Source organism: Canis lupus, chromosome 14, assembly GCF_048164855.1.
Source record: "Canis lupus baileyi chromosome 14, mCanLup2.hap1, whole genome shotgun sequence".
NCBI lineage: Eukaryota > Metazoa > Chordata > Mammalia > Carnivora > Canidae > Canis > Canis lupus.
Window position 1 is genome coordinate 62,253,644 of NC_132851.1, and position 23,411 is coordinate 62,277,054.

The window sequence follows — 23,411 nt, forward strand, 5'->3', positions numbered from 1 at the left end:
TCATCACCACTTACTAAACAAGTGAACCAGTCAAAATTGTTTCCTTTGGTTAAGAGTCTCCTATGGCAGCAATGTCCACAGTAGCCAAAAATGTTTTCTATTGAGTGTGCAGAAAAACTAAAACAAGGATGGGGAAAGAGCTGAGGAGCCTCTTCAAAAAGAGCCTTCCCCTAAAAGCTCTCACAGAGAGAAAAAATATTTTTGTAACTGTAAGAGGTGACGGATGTTACCCAAACCTATCGTTTCACAATAGTCATTATGCTGTACATTTTAATTTACACAGTGTTGTATGTCAGTAATATCTCAATAAAACTGGGGGTAGGGGAGGGCAGAAATGCAGGTTCACAAGCCTCCTGGGAACTTTTCTGGTATAATCTGAAAGCAGCCCCTTGACATAGAGATCAGAGAGACTCAAGAAAGAAGCAGGCCATTCCATGTTGGTTGGTGGCAATTTTAATAATAGCAAAGGGAATTCACATACAAGCCTTGCCTTGTGCAGCAGCAAGAAAACAAATCCCCAAAACCATCCATCGAATCTTAAAAGCTTATAAAGAGGTCTTAACTGGGCTTATTCCCCTATACCATCCAGGTGTTTTCAACACCACATCACTATCTCAAGGCAATGTCCTCGGGGCAGACTCCCCAAGAAGCAAGAAAGCCTAGGGGAACCCACATTCCAAAGACAGGGGAAGGGGGGAGAAGACTCTGAGTGCCTACATCTAGCTCACAGGTCTATCAGTGATCACATCTGTTTTCAGTCACATTCCCCAACAGGAAGTCACCCATAAATTCTCATAACATCTTGAACGCTGTTTGCCTTTATGAGATTCTGGCAAATGACTGTCGTTATTTATGCATATGTCTTGTCTTCTCAAGTAAGCTGTATTCGTGTTCATTCATTTGACAAACATGTATTGAGCATCTCAGTATACCAGACAGTGTGCTGGGTGCTGGGGACACATCACTGGGCAAAATAAAAATGTCCACCTTTAGGGACCTTATACCCTAGTGGAGGAGAGAGGCTGTAAAATGATAAATAAGTAAATTATAGAGTCCACTAGTACATGGGGAGAAATAAACCAGGATAAAGAAATGAGGTTTGCAGTTTTTAAAAACAGGGTGAGCTTCATGAGAAGATTACAACTGAGCAGATGTCTGGAGAGTGAGTAGTGTTGACTGTTTTGAGGGCACTTATCACAGCTTAATCACCAAAAAATGTAGTACAGTTCCTTACATGTGATAAATATTTAATCAATGTTTACTGATTAAATAAAATTCAAAAACGTGGCTAAAACCACACACTAGATTAGTCAAGAATGGTGTGTCTTTAGTACATCAAAACTATGATTCCTACTGATACTAGAGTGTCCCAGCTTTATCCCTAAGACAAAACAAAAACAAAAACCTAACACTGAATAATCAGTATGAATACAGTGGAAGTTATGTAAATTTACTGTTACCATTAAAAAAAGAGAGAAAACAGAACAATGCCTCTTCAGGAAACTGACTTTTACTAATCAGCCTCCTATTATTTTAAATCCAGAGTAAGCATTTACATTCCACAGAACCCTTGGGTATATACATCAATTGGTCTTGGCTTTCTGCCCTAAGAACTCTTCTGTGCCATGATCAACACTATGTTTGTCAAGAGGGACCTTGCCTTTTAAAGTTTAAATTACAAAGCTATTTCAAATATGTATGTGTATGAATTCAGTGATTAATGCCTAATTATTTCATACTTACAAACTGTTCATCAGTAATAATTTATATTTTAACTTATATACAACAAAGTTAATACGAGTAAACTTTTCAATAAATTATTTCACACAGGTATATGCTTATGAATCTATTTAATTAAGCTGTGTTAGAGAATACATATTTTTATACATATTTCATTAGATTCAGTTACAACATAGATTATTTCCAATGGGTATTTCTTATACTACCTTGATTATCAAAAACAGTTTGTATCATCTGCCACCAAACCTGTGCTATGTCAATAGATATTTTTCTATTATCAACTTAATTACGTCACTTTCAGCTCATCAGTTTCTTAAATGGACATCCTATTTTAAATTATTTGCGAATTCCCAAAATATGTTTTCCAATTATTATTTCTCTAATGAAGATATGTAACTGACCTATATTTACATATGTTTTCTCTACACAGTGATACATTTTAGAAAGAGAATAGTGTGGAAGGTGCAAAAGCTCTGGCTCTCCAAGGCAAGGCCAAAAAAAAAAAAAAAAGTGATATTTAGTTATATCTTCTGATCTTTACTCTTTGAGTTTAAGTATGAGAGATTTCAATATTAGAGTGAGAACATACAGTTGAGATGTAATTTCAGTAAAAATAATAATGTTACTATTCTACTGGGGGTAGTTTTATAGTATCAAAAAAACACCACGGTTTCAAATTCATTGGTAGTAAATATATTAGCTTTCTGGGCCAAAATGAAGAGCCTTTTAAGAAAAGGAGCCGTGCAGTTAGCAATGACGTAAATTAGTCAGGGTAGCAGGAATCCGGAGTCAAGGCTGTTTCCACCATCTTGGTCTGACCGCCATACATAATTGGGACCCGATTTGTGTAGCATTTGTTTCTGTCATAAGTGTAGCAGGTCTCAGTGTCTTCATCACATAAATTGCTCTGCGAGGCAATAACTACTTGATTATCCAGCTCCACTTCTACAAGATCACATTTTTTACAGCTGAAAAATAAATACATTCATTAGACAATCCCCATCAAATGTTGCCTCAGAATCTGAGTGACTGTTCATTCCTATCCAAAATCAGCTAGATCTGACAACGGACAAAACATAACTTCTTTCAGACCTCAGCTACTCTCCAATACAGAATAGTTTATAGGATTTTTCAATCTTTAACATATAAAAGTTAGTTGAAAGTAAACAATGCAATTAATGCTATGATAATATGATTGTTTTGTCTATACCATACAACAACTCCTATTCTGTTAGGTTTGTTTCCACCTGTATACTGGGATTAAACAAATTCTCTATGGTGACAAGGAAAGCAGAATATCTTTAGGAAAAAGAAATTGTTTGCTGTTGGATTCCATAGCTTCTAAAGAAAATCTACATGTTAATATGTCTGAAATCCAATTATTTTACTATTAAGACAAACTGGCCCTTCCTGTACTAATGGCAATAATGTCTTATTTAGAATGAATTTATAGCTAATTTTTATGTGATAAAGTCATAAATTTATGATATCTAATAATTAACATAGAAATTAATGTATTCAAAATCTCAAATTGTATTGGTAAATGTTTGCACCCCATATTTTCAGAAACATTCCTACTAACAAATTTAAAGTTATTAACTTCTATATCTATATTAGCATGAAGGAAAATCTCTTACAGGTCAGACAAATGGTACACAAATTTCGTTCTCACTGGTGAGGTGGGATCAGAGATATTCTCCCTATTGTTCAGAGGAACACTAAAAAAAAAGAAAAAAGAAAAAGAAATAATGAAACAAGCAGATATTGCTATTTTTGGTAATAAGTATATTGCTGAGACAGTACCTACTATTTCATCAGGAATTTAGTACATTTAGCACTCTAAACACTCTAAAAGCACTCCACAGTAATACTACTGCTCAGATTTCACAGTAATTTGCCATATTTGAAACATTTCTCATTCAAAATAAACCTCAAAGAAACTCCTCTGTCAATGATCATTGCTCTCCTGGCAAATCCCTACTTTTCCTTCAAAAACCAGCTCAAGATTTACCCTCTATATAATGATCCATTCTCACTCCTGAACAAACTCCTTCCTCTTCTGTTTCACTGAAGTTCACATATCTTTATTATAACAAATGCCATATCATAGTTGCTTGTCTACAGAGAAGTTGCTTCCCCAGACTACATAAATTCTTTGAGGCAAAACCACTTAAGGGTTTTCAGTGCCTTTCTAGATGTGTGGTGTGTAGAATATGTTCAATATTTCTGGAATAAATGGACAGATATTATTATCCGTATTTTTGGAATGCAGAAATTATAAGCCAGAGATCTCAATGACCTACCCAAGTTCACACAACTAAATAGTAAAGCTGTAACTGGACTCGAGACCTCTTGATTTGGTGATGTTCCATGAAAAATTAAGTAACACTTATTAACTAGTTGAGGTGATTTCATTAATTTTTACATTTTTTCATATATGTCATCATTCCTCCACACATGCACCCCTCCCTACCAAATGGCACAAAGGAAAACGTGAAGAGGGATTTAGCAGTACTATCTACATAGATATCAAGCCAAAACCTTAGATACCATCCCTGAGTTCCCCCCACCCCGTGATGATCTGTATCTAATCCATCTCACAGTTCAACTGATCCGGATTCTTGTTAATCTGTGCACTTGGTTCAAGACACCGCCATTTCTCTCCTAGATTGTAGCAATACACTCCTTTAGTCTTGACCCCTCCAACGTATTAGTCACATTATTGCCAAAATGGCCTCTAAACTACAAGCCTGATATTCTCGGCTTAACAGTGTTTCCACAAAGAAAACAGAATAGCCCTTTGATGGCATAGAAGGCACTTCAGGATATGCCTCCACCTCTCCAACCCCATCTCTCCCCATACCATCCTCTTTACATGCCAGCTATAAACAATCACTTGCAATTCCACAAATTTACCATGCTTTTCCCATCTCGAAGTCTTAACAATAACAAAAACGATAAGAGTTCTAACATTAACTAAGTACTTACAGTGTGCCTGGAACTAGGGAAAGCATGTTATGTGATGATCTCATAAAACCCGCACAGCAACCATTTCCTTTTCCTGGAATGATCTGCCTCAACTAGCAACCCTGTCATTCCGCACACACATTTACCCAGTTAACTCCCACTCAACCAGCTAAAAGCGTCTTCCACTACTTATTCCAAACACCCCTGCCTGACTCCCAGTGCCACTCTCCCTTCACCCTCCAGGATTGGACCAGGTGCCCCTCTTTAGTCTCCTATAACATCGTGTGCTTATTCCTGCCATAGCATTTACAATACTGTATTGTAATTGCCTTTTAAATTATTTAAAGTTCCCTATTAGACTGTAAATTATTTCATGGCATGGACTGTGTTTTATATAAATTGTTGTATCAGCTCCAATCCTCAGTGGAATTCAGTAGAACTCAATAAATGTTTGCCAAATGAATGAATGAGTGAATGGATTTATTCTTCATTAGATTGTAAAGGCTCTAGTAATATCAGAAAAGGCTTTAAGTAATGAGAAAGATAAACACATATGAGTGTCTACTATGGGTTTTCAAACACTGTCCTAGATGCTTTTGTCTATTAGCATATTTAATTTTGTCCATTTAGCATATTTAATTCTTGCATATTTGGCAGCGTGGGTGGCTCAGTGGTTTAGTGCTGCCTTCAGCCCAGGGCGTGATCCTGGAGACCTGGGATACAGTCCCACGTCGGGTTCCCTGCATGGAGCCTGCTTCTCCCTCTGCCTGTGTCTCTGCCTCTCTCTCTCTCATGAATAAATAAATAAAATCTTTTAAAAAAATTCTCACATAAAGTCTATGTGTACATATACATACATAGATAATTATCTAACAGGTTCATGTAAGTGCTACATATCAAAAAGAGGAGTAGCGGGGCACCTGGGCGGCTCAGTTGGTTAAGTGGCTCACTCTTGATTTCGGCTCAGGTTATGATCTCAGGGCTGTGAGATAGAGCCCCCCAAAGAGCACCAGGCTGGGCATGGAGCCTGCTTAAGAGTCTCTCTTCCCTCTGCCCCTCTCCCCACCCCACTCTCTCACGTGTGTGCTCTCTAAAGAAAGAAAAGGAAAGGAGACATACGTATTGCGTTCAAACAATGACTAATATCAGAAAGTATCTCTGCTTACAACATGAAGAAAAAAGAAATTTAAAGTGCCACGTACATAATTCTGATGTTTCTCTCCACAATGTCTTCATTAGGATCATCGGGAGAAGGGATGATCCTGGAAGTAATCCGGGCACACTGACATTTGTTGTCAACAAGAACAGTCCTTTCTTCTTCATCTTGGGCTTGAAAGACAAAACATATTAAGAAGAAAGGGGAGAAAGGCCTATTCATATAGTTTTATTGAGTTAATTTATCTTTTTTCAGTAGAAAAATTAAGTCTTATGATCAGTTTCAGCTTTCTTCCCCCCCCCTTTTTTTTAAGATTTTATTTATTTATTCATGAGAAACAGAGACAGAGACATAGGCAGAGGGAGAAGCAGGCTCCATGCAAGGAGCCCGAAGTGAGGCTCAACCCCAGGACCCTGGGATCACACTCTGAGCTGATGGCAAAAGCTCAACCGCTGAGCCATCCAGGAGTCCCCAGATTTCTCCATTTTTGTTCTCTTTCCTAATCTAAAATGCTAAGTGGAATCTCACAGCATCATGAAGGAAATCCAAATGCCCTCCAAACAAATTGTTTTCTTTTTCCCTTACACCAGTCTGTGGGAACCTGGGCTAGTTTTCACCTAATGCTTTTAACAGAAGCCCAGCGTTCTGAATTAATGTAGCCTTGTAAAAATCAGTGCCAAATGACAAAATAATAGACTAGATTTCTCTCAGGCCAAAGTAATTATTCAAAAATGAACAAAAAATAACATCAGATTTTTAAGTCCCAGTTTGAAGTGTAACATCCTTCTTGAACTCCCACTTACACACTTTTTTCTCCTTAGATTGAATAAGAGTTAGGAACAGGAAAAAAAGAAGTGGGGGGGGGTGGGCAGCCTGGGTGGCTCAGCAGTTTAGTGCTGCCTTCAGCCTGGGGTGTGATCCTGGAGACCCGGGGTCAAGTCCAACGTCGGGCTCCTTGCATCGAGCCTGCTTCTCCCTCTGCCTGTGTCTCTGCCTCTGTGTGTGTGTGTGTATGTGTCTCATGAATAAATAAATAAAATCTTAAAAAAAAAAAAGTTAAGAACAGGCTCATTTGGGGGCACCTGGGTGGCTCAATGTTTGAGCATCTACCTTTGGCTCAGGTCATGATCCTGAGGTCCTGGGATCGGGTCCTGCATCAGCCCCCCGCAGGGATCCTGCTTCTCCCTCTGCCTCTCTCTGTCTCTCTCATTCTATGTCTCTCATGTATTAAAAAAAACAGACAAAAAATAAATAAAACAGCTACCAACTTCCCCAATATAAGCCTACTTTGTGAGACCTTTAAATATTCTCCACTATAATTTTCCCAAACTTGATTATATTCTTCTTTTTCATAACAATCAGGTTATTATTGCATAAGGATTCAATCAAATAAAATAATAAGTGCTATATTTATGAATATTTCTTATAAGAATTATTTTTAAAGATATGGCATAGATAGATGTAAAGTGCTATAAATTTGCAAAAACAAACAATAATAATGATGTTTGATACATTTTTGTTCTATTTTGTTTTTAAATTAAACTTTTTATTTTTAGATCACTGTAAATTCATATGCAGTCATAATAAATACTAGAGAGAGAACCCAAGTACATTTTACCCAGTTTTTCCCAGTGGTAACATCCTGTAAAACTATAGTACAATTTCCCAACTAGAATGCTGAATTTGATAGAATTTACTAATGTGAGCTTTTACTCAATGTAGGGTACTTAAACAAAAAAACTTATAACACAATACCATAAAATTAACCCACTAAATATGTTTTTTATTTCTATAATTTTAACTAAATGACCTTTAAAATTTCCTCCCATCAAGCCTCAACTTAAAAAAATATTTAGCACATTAATCCAAGTTATAAAGGTTAAATGATCAGGATATATATAATTGTAACAGGAAGTCTACTTATTTCAGAGGTGTCCCAGAGCAGAAAGGACCTAATTACAGTATTTCAGTCCCAATGATATCAGTCATTACAAAAACACTTTAGACCATTGTTTTGTCTTCTAATTGTTGGAAGTACTTTACAAGCATTATTATGGCATTATTCATAACTTTTTAATACATCTTCTGATAAAAGTGTATAGTATTGGAAAAGAAACATCAGGAATTCAATCCAAGATAATAATATAACTCTTCCTAACATTTTGAAAAGAATGAGATGACTTAAATTGTATTCTCTTCGCTACTCCTATATTCCTAAATGTTTTTTTTTAATTTAAATTCAATTAATTAGCATATAGTGTTTTATTAGTTTCAAAGATAGAGTTTAGTGATTCATCGGTTGCACATAATACTCAGTGTTCATTTTTTCAAGTGCCCTCCTTAATGCCCATCACCCAGTTACCCCATCCCCCACCCTCTAGCAACCTTCAGTTTGTTTCCTATAGTTAAGAGTCTCTCATGGTTTGTCTCCCTCTCCAATTTCATCTTATTTTGTTAAATGTTTTTCTCAATAAAACACAAACGAATGTGTAATGCCTGACCAAAAATACAGACTGAGTATGAGACTTGACTATTAAGTCTTAAATAGAAAATTGCTGTATTTTACTTATAGCATATAACTTATTTTCTTACCAGAAACCTAGGAAATAGCTATCACTTTTTATTACTATTTACTGTTATTACATAAAAATATTAGGCAGCCTAATATATCTACCAGAAAATGTACAAATACAGTTAATTCACCAGGACTTAGAAAATTCTAACGTTCTCACTGACAGGCAATATTTTTCCAAATAAATCTGTTGTTATAGATTGTGCCTTGCTTTATCCAAGAGTACCTGAGACATATACCAGGTGCTCAGTAAATATTGTTAAATTTAATTTAGTTCAAACAAATAAGAAAATATACTTAACAACACATACTTGATATGAACATAATGAGTTTACTAAAAGGTGATTCTTCAATACAGGCAAAATAGGACAGAAGTTAGGAGTGTGGGCTATAGGGTCCAATAGCCTGGGTTCTACCTACCACATGTTTACTGTGTGACTGTAGGTAAGTTATTTCATCTCTTTAAATCACAGTGGACTCAACTATATGTTAGAAATATTAATAGTACCTATCCTCAAATGGTTATTGTGAGAATTAAATGGAATAGTACATGTAAAGCAGTAAGCATAATGCCTGGAAAATAGTATGTACTCAAAAAATGATAGATCTTTTATATATATTTTAGGTATATAAACATGTTCATAAACATGTATTTATTATGTATAATTATAAATACTGTACATGTTTTAATACTATCATTGTGTTTAAATATTATTAGAAATTTATTATTTCTAATGCTACATTAGTTTAAAATATATGTAAAATGACTATTCTTAATTACATCATACCCTGTTCTGAAATAAGAATAGTAAGCTCAGTAAGTGTTAGAAACAATCAGGCCAAATTATATCACTTCTAACTCATTACCCTTCTCGGTGAAAATTACTACATATTCAGAGTGTATTCCATTTTCTACATTAGTTTGAAAGGTTAACAAACAAAATAACCAAAGTTATGCCATCAAGTCATAGGCAACCTGTGTAACATTAAACATTGTTAAAGTTTACATAATAAATCTGTAGGCTCAAATCCAGGAAAGTTATTAGAACTAATATCAGTCTCTAGGGAAGTAAAATCCCAATGCATTCCATATTGTAGTATAGTAATTATTACTTCATTTCTCCAAAATATTTATTTAAGAAACTCAAGGAGAGGATTACTTACTTTCAAGATTCAATATGAATATTTATATAAGTATAGCTATCAATACTTATCCAGAAATACATATTTTCTAAGTTATAGTAGGCAAATGAATAAGAGAAAAAAAAAGAATAAAAAGAATTACAATGAATCTTCTCTACAAAAGATCACTGCCCATATAAAGATTAAGGAATGTTAGAAAAAGTAGCCAGCTAGCTAGCTAACCAAAGCACAAACACAAATGTTTAAATCTGAAGAGCAGATCTGTGTTATATTTTTCCTTTTATGTGGGTTAATTTTCAAAATACCACATACCTGTCACAAGAACAGCCTTAACAAAAATGGCTAGGAATCCCCAGAAAAGCAAATAGTTCTTCATCATGACTTCACTTCTTTTTGAGAAACTGAAGCTAAAAAGTCAGGGTTAAGGTGTGTGATCTATAAGGAATGTGCAAATGATGGCGCTTCTGCTTTCTTAAAATAACACTCGAGGTAGCTAACAAACTAAAAACAATCACAACTGCGGTTGGAGTCTGAAATTCAAATGCTGCACTAGACAGATTACCCTATTTTCTTCCAAAGTATCCCCCCAAAAGCCATGATTGATGCAATTATTCTTTATTTTACATTTACTGTATAATATTAAACCAAGAAGATTAATGATAATTTCAAGTAGGAGTACATTACGAATGTTTAAATAGGGGTTCTCAACTTTATTTCCTAGATAATAAAGTTTTCAAATCAAATATGTGACATTTGTTGTGCCCAGAACAGAAACTGAAGAGAAAAAGAAATTCATTTAAAGCCTTTGAAGGAAAAAATTAATTAATTAATTAATTAATTAATTTAATTAAATTTAAAAAATAAAGTCTTTGAAGGTCCCAACTGTATCTTACGTCAACTTTTTCTCCAAGTCCTCAATTAACCAAGCTACCATATTTAAATATACATATTATATATGATATACCTAATATATACATATTCTGATTGCTTTCAGTTATTATATAAACTCAAACATGAAATTGGAATTTGAAACAGATGGATACTAGATGTATCAGTTGCCATGGTTTAATTTGATAGCATTAAGGCAGACCTTGTGTTTGATCATCTAGTAACAGCTTTCAGAATTATAAACCCATGAAATGATTTTCATTTGAGATGCCTCAATAGAAAACTGAATCACTACAGGATATTTTGTAAGTTTTTGTCATTAATGAGTGTCAAAAAGCAAACAAACTAACAAACAAACAAATAAACAAAACTCTGAGCTTTTGGACAGGACTGCCTCAATATGTTAAGAATTTCCTGTCTCTTAGGCAAGGCTGGTTCCAAGAACATGTTGGTTATATATATATATATGCAACATCAAATCTATGTTACTTTTGGTTCTCAGTTCTCTAATTTTTTTAAGGGTCTCCTAGAATTTTGAGAGGCACTAAAGAAGTATTTCAGGATCATAAGTAGGCAAGCAGATTTCATAGCTAATGGCAGAAGACAGCAGAGTAAAAACTAATTATTAAAGGCTGGCACATAATTGCACTCTTTCAATCATGTACTGAATGTCTAACATGAACAAAGTGCCAGACACTAGAACATACAATGCTACTATACTGTCAAACTGTACTTTCATTTTAATTTCTACTACCATAGAACTTAGAAACTACTTGGGGTTAAGGAAAACATACTGGATCCACATGAACAATCGTATCTATAGAGAAAAAAATAAATCTGGAAACACATTATTTTAGTGTATGGTCAGGATGTCAAAACAACTATCAACACTAACTCTAACTGTAGTTTCTAAATGACTGATTTATTCATTCACTCTAAAACAGAGTAATTAAAAATTAGCTGGATACTATTTTTTTTTAAGTCATTATTTCCTTGAAAATAAACTCAAGGCTAGATTTCCTCACCAAAGCAAATTGAGTAAATCTCTGGGGACAAAATTTTCCCCTAAAACTTGTTTTGTTTTTAATAAAGCAAATATTATTTAATCCATAGTTACTAAGCTAAAGAAAGTTCCATAGTTACTAAGCTAAAGAAAAGTTCTATATTTGATGTTTCTATTCTTTCAATTTTACAATTTTATATTTCTATTATGGAAACTATGCATCTAAAGGAAAAAAAAATAAAAGAGATTTACCCAATAAAAATAAGGTGTGGAAACAAAGTGGCACTTTTGCCACCAAAAAGGAATTACCCATACCTGCAATATAGGATCAGGACCAGAGTATTGCCAAGCATGGTCCAAGGATTATTTTCCCTAGACCCATGTGGAATAAGTCAAAATATGGATTTCCCGGCTACATCCAATCAGAATTTTTAGAGATATGACTTGTAATGTGTATTTTTAAAAGTCTTCCAGTTGATTCTAATGTAAAGTTTGAAAATTTGTAGACTAGAAGCATGAGAGGGAGGGTGATAACTAGCAGTATCATCTATTTATAGAAGACCAAGGGGTCATTAAAGGTGATTTTAAAAAAATAAATAGGCTTACATTGAAAATAATTCTGTTATATAGGCAAATTGGTTCATAATTTTTTAGCACTAACCAATTATATATAAATAACAGGTCCTGGTTTAATTTTTAAACCATTTCGTCTCCAGTTGTAGTTATTTTCTTCCCACCAAAATATGTGAATAGTAGAACACTTCCATGCAAGTGAGCTAAGTTACTGGGAGCTCAGCCACATGTTCTAAATTCTTCACCAAAAATGGTTTATTTTTCTACATTCATATATAAGATTCTTCTAATAAGAGTTTCAGTGATAGACTCATCTGGATGAAAGAGATCCTAACATAATCTAGTCTTATCTTCTTTACTCCCACTCAGGTTTTATTTCAATTTCCTATACAGCAGACAGTCTGAGTTCAGCATTTGTTTAAAAACCATCTGAAATAGGTTGATGCATCACTTCCTCACAGCTTATTATATATTTGAGATATTCAAGTCATGAAAAAGACTTTATTCTCTTGGGACACAGAGAAGACACTCTCCTTGTTTTGCTCCTATCTCATAAGTGACTCTTTCTCTGTCTCTTGCTGAATTTTCCAATGAATATTGAAGTTTGATCCTCAGCCTATTCTTTTCTCTCATCCTCTCCTTAATTAACTTTATCTGATCCCATGGCTTTGACTACAGGACATGTTGTGACTTTCAAGTGCATAATTCTGGGGTAGCCCAGGTGGCTTGGCAGTTTGGTGCTGCCTTCAGCCGAGGGTGTGATCCTGGAGACCCGGGATCGAGTCCCATGTCGGGCTCCCTGCATGGAGCCTGCTCCTCCCTCTGCCTGTGTTTCTCCCTTTGTGTCTCTCATGAATAAATAAATAAAAAAAAAGATTCAAGTGCATAATTCTAGACTTTGCCTTGCCCATTGAGCTCTAAACTCCTACATCCAACTTTCCATTTGATATTTCCACTTGTCTGCCTAACAAGTATCCAAAATTTAACCAGGCAAAACAGTACTCTTGATAATCAAGCCACCTGCGCACCTCCAATCCAATCTTTTACTGTCTCTAGTCTTACTTATCTCAGTACATCCACCTGTTTTTTTTTTCTTTTTCTTAATATTTTATTTATTTATTCACAAGAGACACAGAGAGAGAGAGGCAGAGACACATGCAGAGGGAGAAGCAGGCTCCATGCAGGGAGCCCGACGTGGGACTCGATCCCAGTCTCCAGGATCAGGCCCTGGGCTGAAAGCGGCGCTAAACCGCCGAGCCCCCCGGGCTGCCCTCCACCTGGCTTTTTAAGCCAAAATCCTCTTTTTTGATTCCCTTGTTTTCTTCTTCCCCATGTTCAGTTTACCACCATATCCTGTTGGTTTTATTTGGAGAATATATCTCAAATTTATCTGATTCTCTCCATTTCCACTGCCACCCTGGTCCAAGTCTCTATCCTCCATCCTGGATGATTACAATAGCCTCAATCATGAAATTATTCTTCCTTTGCCCTAGCAATGGCTACTATGGCTCACAGCTAACAAGAATAGCTAAGTATCCTAAATTCTAAAGAGAGTCAGACACTTCCTCCAAGCCTTACCAGGAGGCAAAAGAACTCAATTTATGACCATCAACCACCAACCCCAATCATGAGCTCTCTCCTCTAGTCTTTAGAGGACATTGGAGGGAAAAGGGAAATGATATCATTGGAGTTGTTGGCTTTGTGGAAATACTAGTGTTTGTGGTAAGACACTTTCCCCCTTTACTCTTGGGAGAGGGAAATACAGGGGCCTTTTTCCTCCCCAAGGTCAAGTGAGGGAAAGATTCAAGAAAATAATTCAAAGAAATCATGGACTCTGCAAAAAGGGAAAACTGAGAAGCAATAGAGCATAATAGCTAAGAGAAAGGATTTTGAGTCTGACTGCACGAGTTTTTTCCCAATTCATCATTTACTAGCTCTGTGAAGTTGGTAAACTGAGCACTCATTTGACTTCTATCTGTAAAATGAGGATAATAACAATATATATTTCATAGGGTTATTGTGGAGCTTAACATGTATTATAACATAAAAAGAAGTTAGAAAAGATCTTGGCATATGGTAAGCACTCCATAAGTAGTAGTGATTATCATCAGAACCATCATCATTATGTCGGTCACTCCCTGTTGAGTTGCAGAAAATGCAAACCCAGCCTAGAACTGTCTACTGCAGTGAAGTTTGAAGAAAGCATTCATGGGAGAACTGGACATTTCCCCTTGGGTTGTGGGCACGTAGGAACATAGAAACTGAGATGTGCTCGTGCTATATGACCATTATGAGGTATAAATGAAAATATCTTTAAAAGGCTATAATAACCAAAACAATATGTTACTGGCATAAAAAACAGACACATATAAAATAAAAAACAAATAAACAAAAACAAATACATAGACCAATGGAACAGAATCTAGAGCTCAGAAATAAATTCACACAGATAGGGTTTACTATTATTTGACAAGGGAGATGAGAATATTCAATGGCAAAAGGAAAGTCTTTTCAATAAATGGTCTTGGGAAAACTGGATATTCATATGCAAAAGAGTGAAACTGGATCCCTATCTTCCACCATTCACAAAAACTAACTTGAAATGGATTAAGGACAAAAATGCAAGACCTAAAACCATAAAACTCCTAGACAAAAGCAGTAAAAAATTTCCTTGACATTGGCCTTGGCAATGAGTTTTTGGATATGCCACCAAAAGCATAAATAACAAAAGCAAAAATCAACAACTGGAACTGCATCCTAAAATCTTTTGCAGAGCAAAAGAAATAATCAACAAAATTAAAATGCAATTTACAGAATGGGAGAAAATATTTGCAAACCATATATCTGATAGGAAATTTACAGAAGATACAAGGAACCAATACAACTCCATAGCAAAAAACCCAAACAATCTGATTTAAAAACGGATGCAGGACTTGAACAGACATTTCTCCAAAAAAGACATTCAAATGACTAACATGTACATGAAAGGTGCTCAACATCACCAAACATCAGGGAAATGCAAATCAAAACCACAATAAAGATATTACCTCACACCTATTAGAATGGCTATTAGCACAAAGAGAAGAGATAAATGCTGGTGAGGATATGGAGTAAAGGGAGCCCTTGCGCACTGTGGGTGGGAATGAATGTTCATTGGTACAGTGACTATGGAAAACAGTATGAATGTTTTTCAAAAAATCAAAAATAGAACTACCATATGATCCAGCAATCCCACTTCTGGGTAATATCCAAAAGAAAACCGAAGGAAATTAAGCCACTGTCTCAAAAAGATATCTGCACACCTATGTTCACTGTATTATTATTCACAATAATTGATTCACAATAGCCAGGACATGGAAACAACCCAAGTGTCCACAAACACACAAATGAATAAAGAAAATGTGATATATATGATGGAATATTTTTCAGCCATAAAAAAAGAAGGAATTCCTGCCATTTCTAACAATACAGATGGACCTTAAGGGCATTGTGCTAAGTGAAATAAGTCAGACAGACAAAAACAAATACTTATTGATCTCACTTATATGTGGAATTTAAAAACATTGAACTCATAGAAATAAAGAGTAGAATTAGTGGTTGCCAGGGACTGAGGGGTGGAAGAAATGGGAAGATGTTGGCCAAAAGGTACAAACTTCGTTATAAGATGAATAAACTCTGGGATGTAAGGGATAGGATGGTGACTATAGTTAATAATACTGTACTGTATACTTAAAAGTTGCTATTAGAGAAGTTTAATGTTGTAGGATATGTTAACTAATCTTCCTGTGGTAACCATTTCACAATATGTATCAAATCATCATATTATACACCTTAATCAGTTACATGCCAATTATTCCTCAATAAAGCTGGAAAAGAAACAGAATACATCCAGAGTTTTTCTAACCTGGGGAAGGAAGACAACACTTGGAAGAAGTGTTAGCTTTATTTGTAATAGCCTAAAACTGGAGCAGCCTAAATATCCATATACAAATTGAATGAACAAATTGTAGTATGTTATTCAGCAATGAAAGTGAATAAACTGGGGATCCCTGGGTGGCTCAGTGGTTTGGCGCCTGCCTTTGGCCCAGGGCACGATCCCGGAGTCCCCAGATCGAGTCCCGCATCGGGCTCCCGGCATGGAGCCTGCTTCTCCCTCTGCCTGTGTCTCTGCCTCTCTCTCTCTCTCTCTCTCTCTCTCTCTCTGTCTATCATAAATAAATAAATAAATCTTAAAAAAAAGTGAATAAACTATTCATACACACATGAATGAAAAAAAGTAATTATTAAAAGTGGAAGAGAGCAGCCACTCTGGAAAACTGTGTGGAGGTTCCTCAAAGAGTTAAAAATAAATCTACCCTATAACCCAGCACTGCTGGGGATTTACCCCAAAGATACAGATGCAATGAAACGCAGGGACACCTGCACCCCGATGTTTCTAGCAGCAATGGCCACAATAGCCAAACTGTGGAAGGAGCCTCGTGTCCATTGAAAGATGAGTGGATAAAGAAGATGTGGTCTATGTATACAATGGAATATTCCTCAGCCATTAGAAATGACAAATACCCACCATTTGCTTCAACGTGGATGGAACTGGAGGGTATTATGCTGAGTGAAGTAAGTCAGTCGGAGAAGGACAAACATTATATGTTCTCATTCATTTGGGGAATATAAATAATAGTGAAAGGGAATATAAGGGAAGGGGGAAGAAATGTGTGGGAAATATCAGAAAGGGAGACAGAACGTAAAGACTCCTAACTCTGGGAAACGAACTAGGAACTAGGGGTGGTGGAAGGGGAGGAGGGCAGGGGGTGGGAGTGAATGGGTGACGGGCACTGGGGGTTATTCTGTATGTTGGTAAATTGAACACCAATAAAAAATAAATTAAAAAAATAAAAATAAAAGTGAAAGAGCCAGACAAAATATTTGAAAAAGAGTATATACTGTATGATTAAATGTGTGTATAGATACACAAAATATAGAATTTGAATATAGAGACTTCATCAAGACAAAAAATTTCGGGATCCCTGGGTGGCGCAGCGGTTTGGCGCCTGCCTTTGGCCCAGGGCGCGATCCTGGAGACCCGGGATCGAATCCCACATCGGGCTCCCGGTGCATGGAGCCTGCTTCTCCCTCTGCCTATGTCTCTGCCTCTCTCTCTTTCTCTCTCTGTGACTATCATAAATAAATAAAAATTAAAAAAAAAAAAAAAGACAAAAAATTTCTACACAGCAAAGGAAACAATCAACAAAACTAAAAGGCAGCCAGGACACCTGGGTCACTCAGTTGTTTGGGCATCTGACTTCTTGTTTCTGCTCCAGTCTTGATGTCAGGGTTGTGGGATCGAACCACCTGTCAGGCTCCACACCCAGCATGGAGCCAGCTTGTCCCCCTCCCTGCTAAGTGAAATAAGTCAGTCAGAGAAAGACAAATACCACCATATGATTTCACTCATATGTGGAATTTAATAAATAAACCATATGAACATAGGGGAAGGGAAAGAAAGGAAAAATAAAATAAGATAAAAACAGAGAGGGAGGCAAATCATAAGAGACTCTTAACTATAGGGAACAATCTGAGGGTTGCTAGAGGGGAAGGTGGGGGGGTAGGATTTGGTAAGTTGGTGATGGGCACTAAGAAAGGCACTGGTAGTAAGCAGTGGATGTTATATGCAAGTGGTGAATCACTAAATCCTACCCCTGAAACAAATACTACACTATATGTCAATTAAATTGAATTGAAATAAAACCTTGAAAGAAAAAAATTTGAACATATATTATAAAAATAGTTGTACATTTTAAATAGTATTTTAAAAGTGTATTTTAATATATTTATATTAAATTTGGTGTTATATTAAATAATAAATTAATTTAAATAATTATAATAAAATTATAATTTAATAAAATTTTATTTTTGTATTTTATTTAATTTTTAATACAAATAATCCTAGAAAATGCAAACAAACCTACAGAGAACAGTCATTGCCTGGGAAGGGAGGGACCAGGAGAGAAGAGAAGAAGAGAAGGAACACAAGGGTGCCTAAGGAAACTTTTGGGAATAGATATGCTCATTGTCTTGATAGTGGTTACAAATTCCTGACTGTACATACATGTCAAAATTTATTGTACAGTTTAAATGTGTGCATTTCATTGTGTATCTATTACATCTCAATAAAGCTATTAAACAATTCACATCTTCAGAATTCAGTGTTTAAGTTTCATGTTAGGTTTTACTTGAATGTTCTTTATCAAGTTGAGGAAGTTCTGTCCTATTCCTGGTTTGCTGAGATTTTTTATTTTTTCAGAAATGGATATCTCACTTTTTCAAATGGCTTTTCTCTAATTATTGAGATGACCACACAATTTTTGCTTTTTTGTTAATACAGTGAATTATAATGATTTTAAATGTTAAACTAATTTGGCATTCCTGGCATAAGTTTCACTTACTCATGATGTAATATCCTTTTTATAAATTGATGGATTTAATTTACTAAAATTTTGCTTTGAATTTCTGCAATTATGTTCATAAAAGATATTGGTCTGAAACGGTTTCTTTTCTTCCAATATCTTTGCCTGATTTTGTTATCAGGATAATCCTAACCCAATAGAATAAGTTTAGAAGTATCTTTCCTCTCCAATTTGCTGGAAGAGTTTGTGTAGAATTAGTATTATTTTTCTCTTTAAATGTCTGGCAAATTTCACCAGTGAAGCCAGGCCCTGGAAACTCTCTCAAGGCAAGAAGCTGGGGCAATTGCAGATGTCTTCACATTTGTTTCTGGTCTCTCAGAAATCATTGCCCTTTGTCCAATTTCTTAAAAATTATTGTTTCATATGTTTTTCAGGTTCTTTTAGTTGTTTCTGGTGGGAGGGTAAATCTGGTCTCTGCTACTTGTTCAAATTATACTGGAGATTTGAAGTTAAAAGTGAGTTTGGGATATAAGTTTTCACACTGAAATAGACTTTTTTTTTTTTTAATTGACTACTCTCTTTTTTTTTTTAAGATTTTATTTATTTATTTATTTATGAGAGACAGGCAGAGACACAGGCAGAGGGAGAAGCAGACTCCATGCAGGGAGCCTGATGTGGGATTTGATCCCGGAACTCAAGGATCATGCCCTGGGTCAAAGGCAGGTGCCAAACCACTGAGCAACCCAGGTATCCCTAAATTGACTATTCTTTAAGCCTGTTTTGGGTTCAGAGAAATTAAATTAGACATTTAATGATAGAAAATTTCCAAAATTATTGAATCTCCTTAAATCACTATCAAGGGAAGGCAAAGAAAAATTTAATCATGGTATTTTGGAAGCAATAATATGGAGAAAAAAAAATGGTTTCATGTTTACGATTCACTAAACTATTCACTGCTCCAAATTCTTCTCTATACCCAGTCTTATCCATTACTCATTGTCTACCCAGCAGACAGTGATCTTTTCAAAAGGTAAATTAGATCATATCTGACTCAAAACCCTCTACTGGCTTCTCATTATACTTAGAATAAATTCAAACTCATTATCTTGCCTGATTTCCCATAATTCTCTTATCACTCTCCAGCTACTTACACTCAGGGCCTTTGGACTTTTTAGTCCCTCTACATGAAAAACTTTTCATATCTTTGCATGTCTGGCCCCTCATCATCATTCAAGTCTCCAGTCAAGGGTCATTGCCTCAGAGAGAATTTCCCTGGTTGTTAATCATCCTAACCAATCACTAGTCACTGTCTTATTACCCTATTTTACTTTCTTCATGGTATTTATCATAGTTTAAATTTCCTATTTAGTTTATTTAGTAACTATCTCCTACCCATTAGAATAAGAGCTCCTTAATCATGGCCTTGTCTTGTTGCTCACTTGTTTTGGAAAACAAATAATATCAAAGCATAATAATATCTAAAATCTATTGATTAAATAAAGGATGAATGGAGAACATTTTTACAAGGAGTTGAAAACTGTCTGTAATTTTAACTGTTTCTAGCAATATTAGTCTCTTTTTTTAACAGACTTTATAGTGTCAATGTTGCTTTTTTTAAGTGTAGTTTCCAGCTATGCATACAGTAGTCCAAGTGTTATTTGACAAGTATAAAACAGCAGAAGAGTAATATTTTTCAAAAAATGCCACTTAGGATAACATTATCTCTCTTTTGGCAGCTATTACACTACTGGCTTCTAACAACTCTATAGTCAACTAAAATCCCCTTTAAAAAAAATGCTCCTATATAGTAATAACTTCCCCATGTTTAATACTAAACAGTTGGAATTTGGGTATGAGATTTAGCATTTATCCTTAAGTTTCATCTTACTAAACTCACACCAACACTACAACTTATTATTTTTAAGTCCAGATTCTGAAACCTAGCACATTAGTTATTTCTCTCAGCTTCAGAGCATCTACAACCTCAATACGCATGCCATTAGGATCCTTATTTGTTTAGAAAAATGTTCAATGGGCTAGTGCTGAAGACAGATTTCTTTGGCATACATCTAAAGTCTCACCTCCAAGCTACCACCAATCTGTTAATAATCACATTTTGAGTACAGCACTTCAAGATAATTCATATAATTCCATAATATCACACAGACTGTAATTCTCCACATCATCCATAAGGATAGTATGAATACTTACCTTAAATAATCTTTCCTTAGCCCCTATTTTTAATATCATATGATTTCTCCCCTTGAAAGTCTTTCATAATATAAAAAGATCCTTGATATCCTGGCATCTTGCCACTTACATACTTAAAAGGGATGATGATATTTTTTAATAGCCTTCTTGGCTTTAAATCCAAGATGTAGCTGAATTCTATTTTCCCTTTAATGGATTAAATTCTGCATTCAGCATAACAAATTATTGTTCCCATTTGTCCTTGAACTTTATATGGAAAACAAGTTTTGGTAATGAATAGTATTGTCCAAATCTGCTACAAAAACACAGCATCTCAAATAGGATGATCAGGAACACGGCCTCTATACCTACATCTACCATATCTCTACTTTCTATACCTCTGAAATGCTAGTCAATATAAAAGTAACTTTTGAATCAACCCAGAAAAATAAACTGAGAGAAGATCCTATTAGCACCCGAGGAAGGATCTTCAGCCAAGACAAACTAACAAAAAATAATCTCCAAGAGAAGTGAACGAAGATAAAGCATTCAAAAGTGGGAAATTCTTTATGTGTGTATATATACACAATATAAGGAACATATAATTGCAACCAGTTTAATTTCAAACATCCTGAAAGTCCCAAACATCCTGTAGTCACTCAGAGTTCCACAAATCTGTTGTAGATAAAGTTATTCACAAAGATTAAAAAGGAAGTTTTCTAAAATGAGCTAAAGCCTTTTATCTGACTGGCAATCTACTCTTGCCCGCAAGATCATCCTGACTGGGTTGCTCTGGACTTCCCAAAACTCCTGTAAGGTACTCTCTTCTCAATTCCACAAGAGCAGATGTAACTTATCAAGAATCATTATCAGCTCTCTTTCATGGTGCCTTGGAGGCAGTGAGCTACTTTAGGATGAAGACGAACACCTCTTTCTCAGCTACTGGCTGCCAGAAACTCACTCATTGAAGTGGACGATGAACGCAAACTTTGTACCCTTTATGAGGAGCATATCACCACAGAAGTTGCTGCTAACACTCTTGGTGCAGCATGGAAGGGTTACAAGGTCTGAATCGGTGGTGGTAATGACAAACAAGGCTTCCCCAGAGTGTCCTGACTCATGGCTATATCTACTTGCAGCTGAATAAAGAGCATTCTTGCTATAAGCCAAGGAGGACTAGAGAAATAAAGGGCAAATCTGTTTGGGGTTGCATTGTGGATCCCAATCTCAGTGCTCTCAACTTGGTCATTGTAAAAAAAAAGGGGGGGGGGATATTTCTGGACTCACTGATATGATTATGCCTCATTGCTTGGAGCCCAAAATAGCTAGCAGAACCCACAAATTTTTCAATCTCTCTAAAAAAGATGATATCTGCCTGTATGTTGTGATATAGCCCCTAAACAAAAATGAGAAACCTAGAACCAAAGTGTCCGAGATTCAACGTGTTGTTACTCCACGTGTCTTCTAACACAAACACCAGCATATTGCTCTGAAGAAACAGCATACTAAAAAAAGTAAGAAAGAGGCTGCAGAATATGCTAAACTTTTGGCCAAGAAAATGATGGAGTCCAGAGAAAAACACCAGGAACAGACTGCCAAGAGACAGAGCCTCGCTCTTATCTTGAGGTTCTGACGAAGAATATACTTCTAAACTCATTCCGGGTTTTGGCAATATTCAGTACTTAAGCTTTAGGGGTGACATCTCCATTTCCTTGCCTACTATCAGGTGGAGGTTGTTCTCAGCTTCTAGATGATGACAGTATCCCTGGCTAGTGGCCTCCTTAATCTTTAAAGGTAGTAATAATGGGTCAAGTCCTGCTCTGATCTCTGCTTTTGCTTCATCTCCCTTGTTTCCAGCCAGGGAGGTCTCTGCTTTTAGGATGTCATGTGACTACATTGGGCCCATCCAGATAATTGAGGATAAACTCCCCATGTTAAAGCCCACTCCCTTAGCCACATCTGTAAATCTCCTTTGCTATGTAACAGTTAACATATTCACAGGTTCTAGGGATTACATGCACTTGGGGTGGGGGTGGGGGTAGGGGTTGCAGGGGACATTATTTTGCCTGCCACAGAATCAAACACTGTTCCAAAAAGAAAGGAAATATCAAGTAAAAGGCTCAAGATGGGAAAGAGATTGGTTAGGTCAAGTATCAGGGAAGATGACCCTAGAACTGTAGCAGAACTACAGTAAATGATACCATTCACTTCTTTATAGGAGTAACCTTTTTTCCCATTTGAATTGTCTAAGTTTAGGATCTATTTTGAATTTCAGAATTAAGTCATTCTAAAGCTAAAAGTGGAGCATAGGTCTCCTAACTGCCAATCCAATTTATCTGCCACAAAACTAAGTCATTATTTTTTCATATCTATGAGGAAAAATTTCATCTAATTGAAATTTTTTAATCCTAAACATTTTTTGCTGATTGCACACAGAATTTCTTATTATTTATCTGTACCTAATCACAGCATATGTAAAACTTATATTTAGACATCAGGAGGCAAAAACTAAGTTTTAAAAGAACACAAATTATGAGGAAGAAACTTTTCCCAAGTTCTTTTTAAAACTTAAAAAATTAAGACAAAAACCTGACCTCTCTTTTTTCCAACGGCTTTCCACAGAGACTTTTAGGGTAATCTTTTGTGGTTAAATGTTTATGAGGAGAATTGCACCTGTGTTGTGGTCTGTTTTTAAATAAACTTGCACCTGCAGTGGCTTTTCATAGAACTGCTATTTGGGATGTTACATGTCAGTCGTCTGACTATAACGCAGAG

At 35.7% G+C, this 23,411-nt stretch overlaps 1 protein-coding gene across 2 annotated transcripts in view; it reads right to left on the reverse strand.

Annotated features, from left to right (window-relative positions):
• Positions 1-1,833: 1,833 nt before the first annotated feature.
• Positions 1,834-23,411, reverse strand: part of JCHAIN (joining chain of multimeric IgA and IgM) — a 31,610-nt gene continuing 10,032 nt past the window's right edge. Inside the window, exons 1-4 of one of the 2 annotated variants that reach the window (XM_072775313.1) lie at positions 9,891-10,064; positions 5,910-6,036; positions 3,378-3,458; positions 1,834-2,708 (exon numbers count right to left, since the gene is read on the reverse strand). In XM_072775313.1, the coding sequence (XP_072631414.1) occupies positions 2,504-2,708; positions 3,378-3,458; positions 5,910-6,036; positions 9,891-9,957 (480 nt within the window). In that variant the 5' untranslated portion in view covers positions 9,958-10,064 and the 3' untranslated portion in view covers positions 1,834-2,503. Of the gene's footprint in view, positions 2,709-3,377; positions 3,459-5,909; positions 6,037-9,890; positions 10,065-23,411 lie in introns of those variants that run through there. The other variant, XM_072775315.1, reaches the window with a different exon arrangement.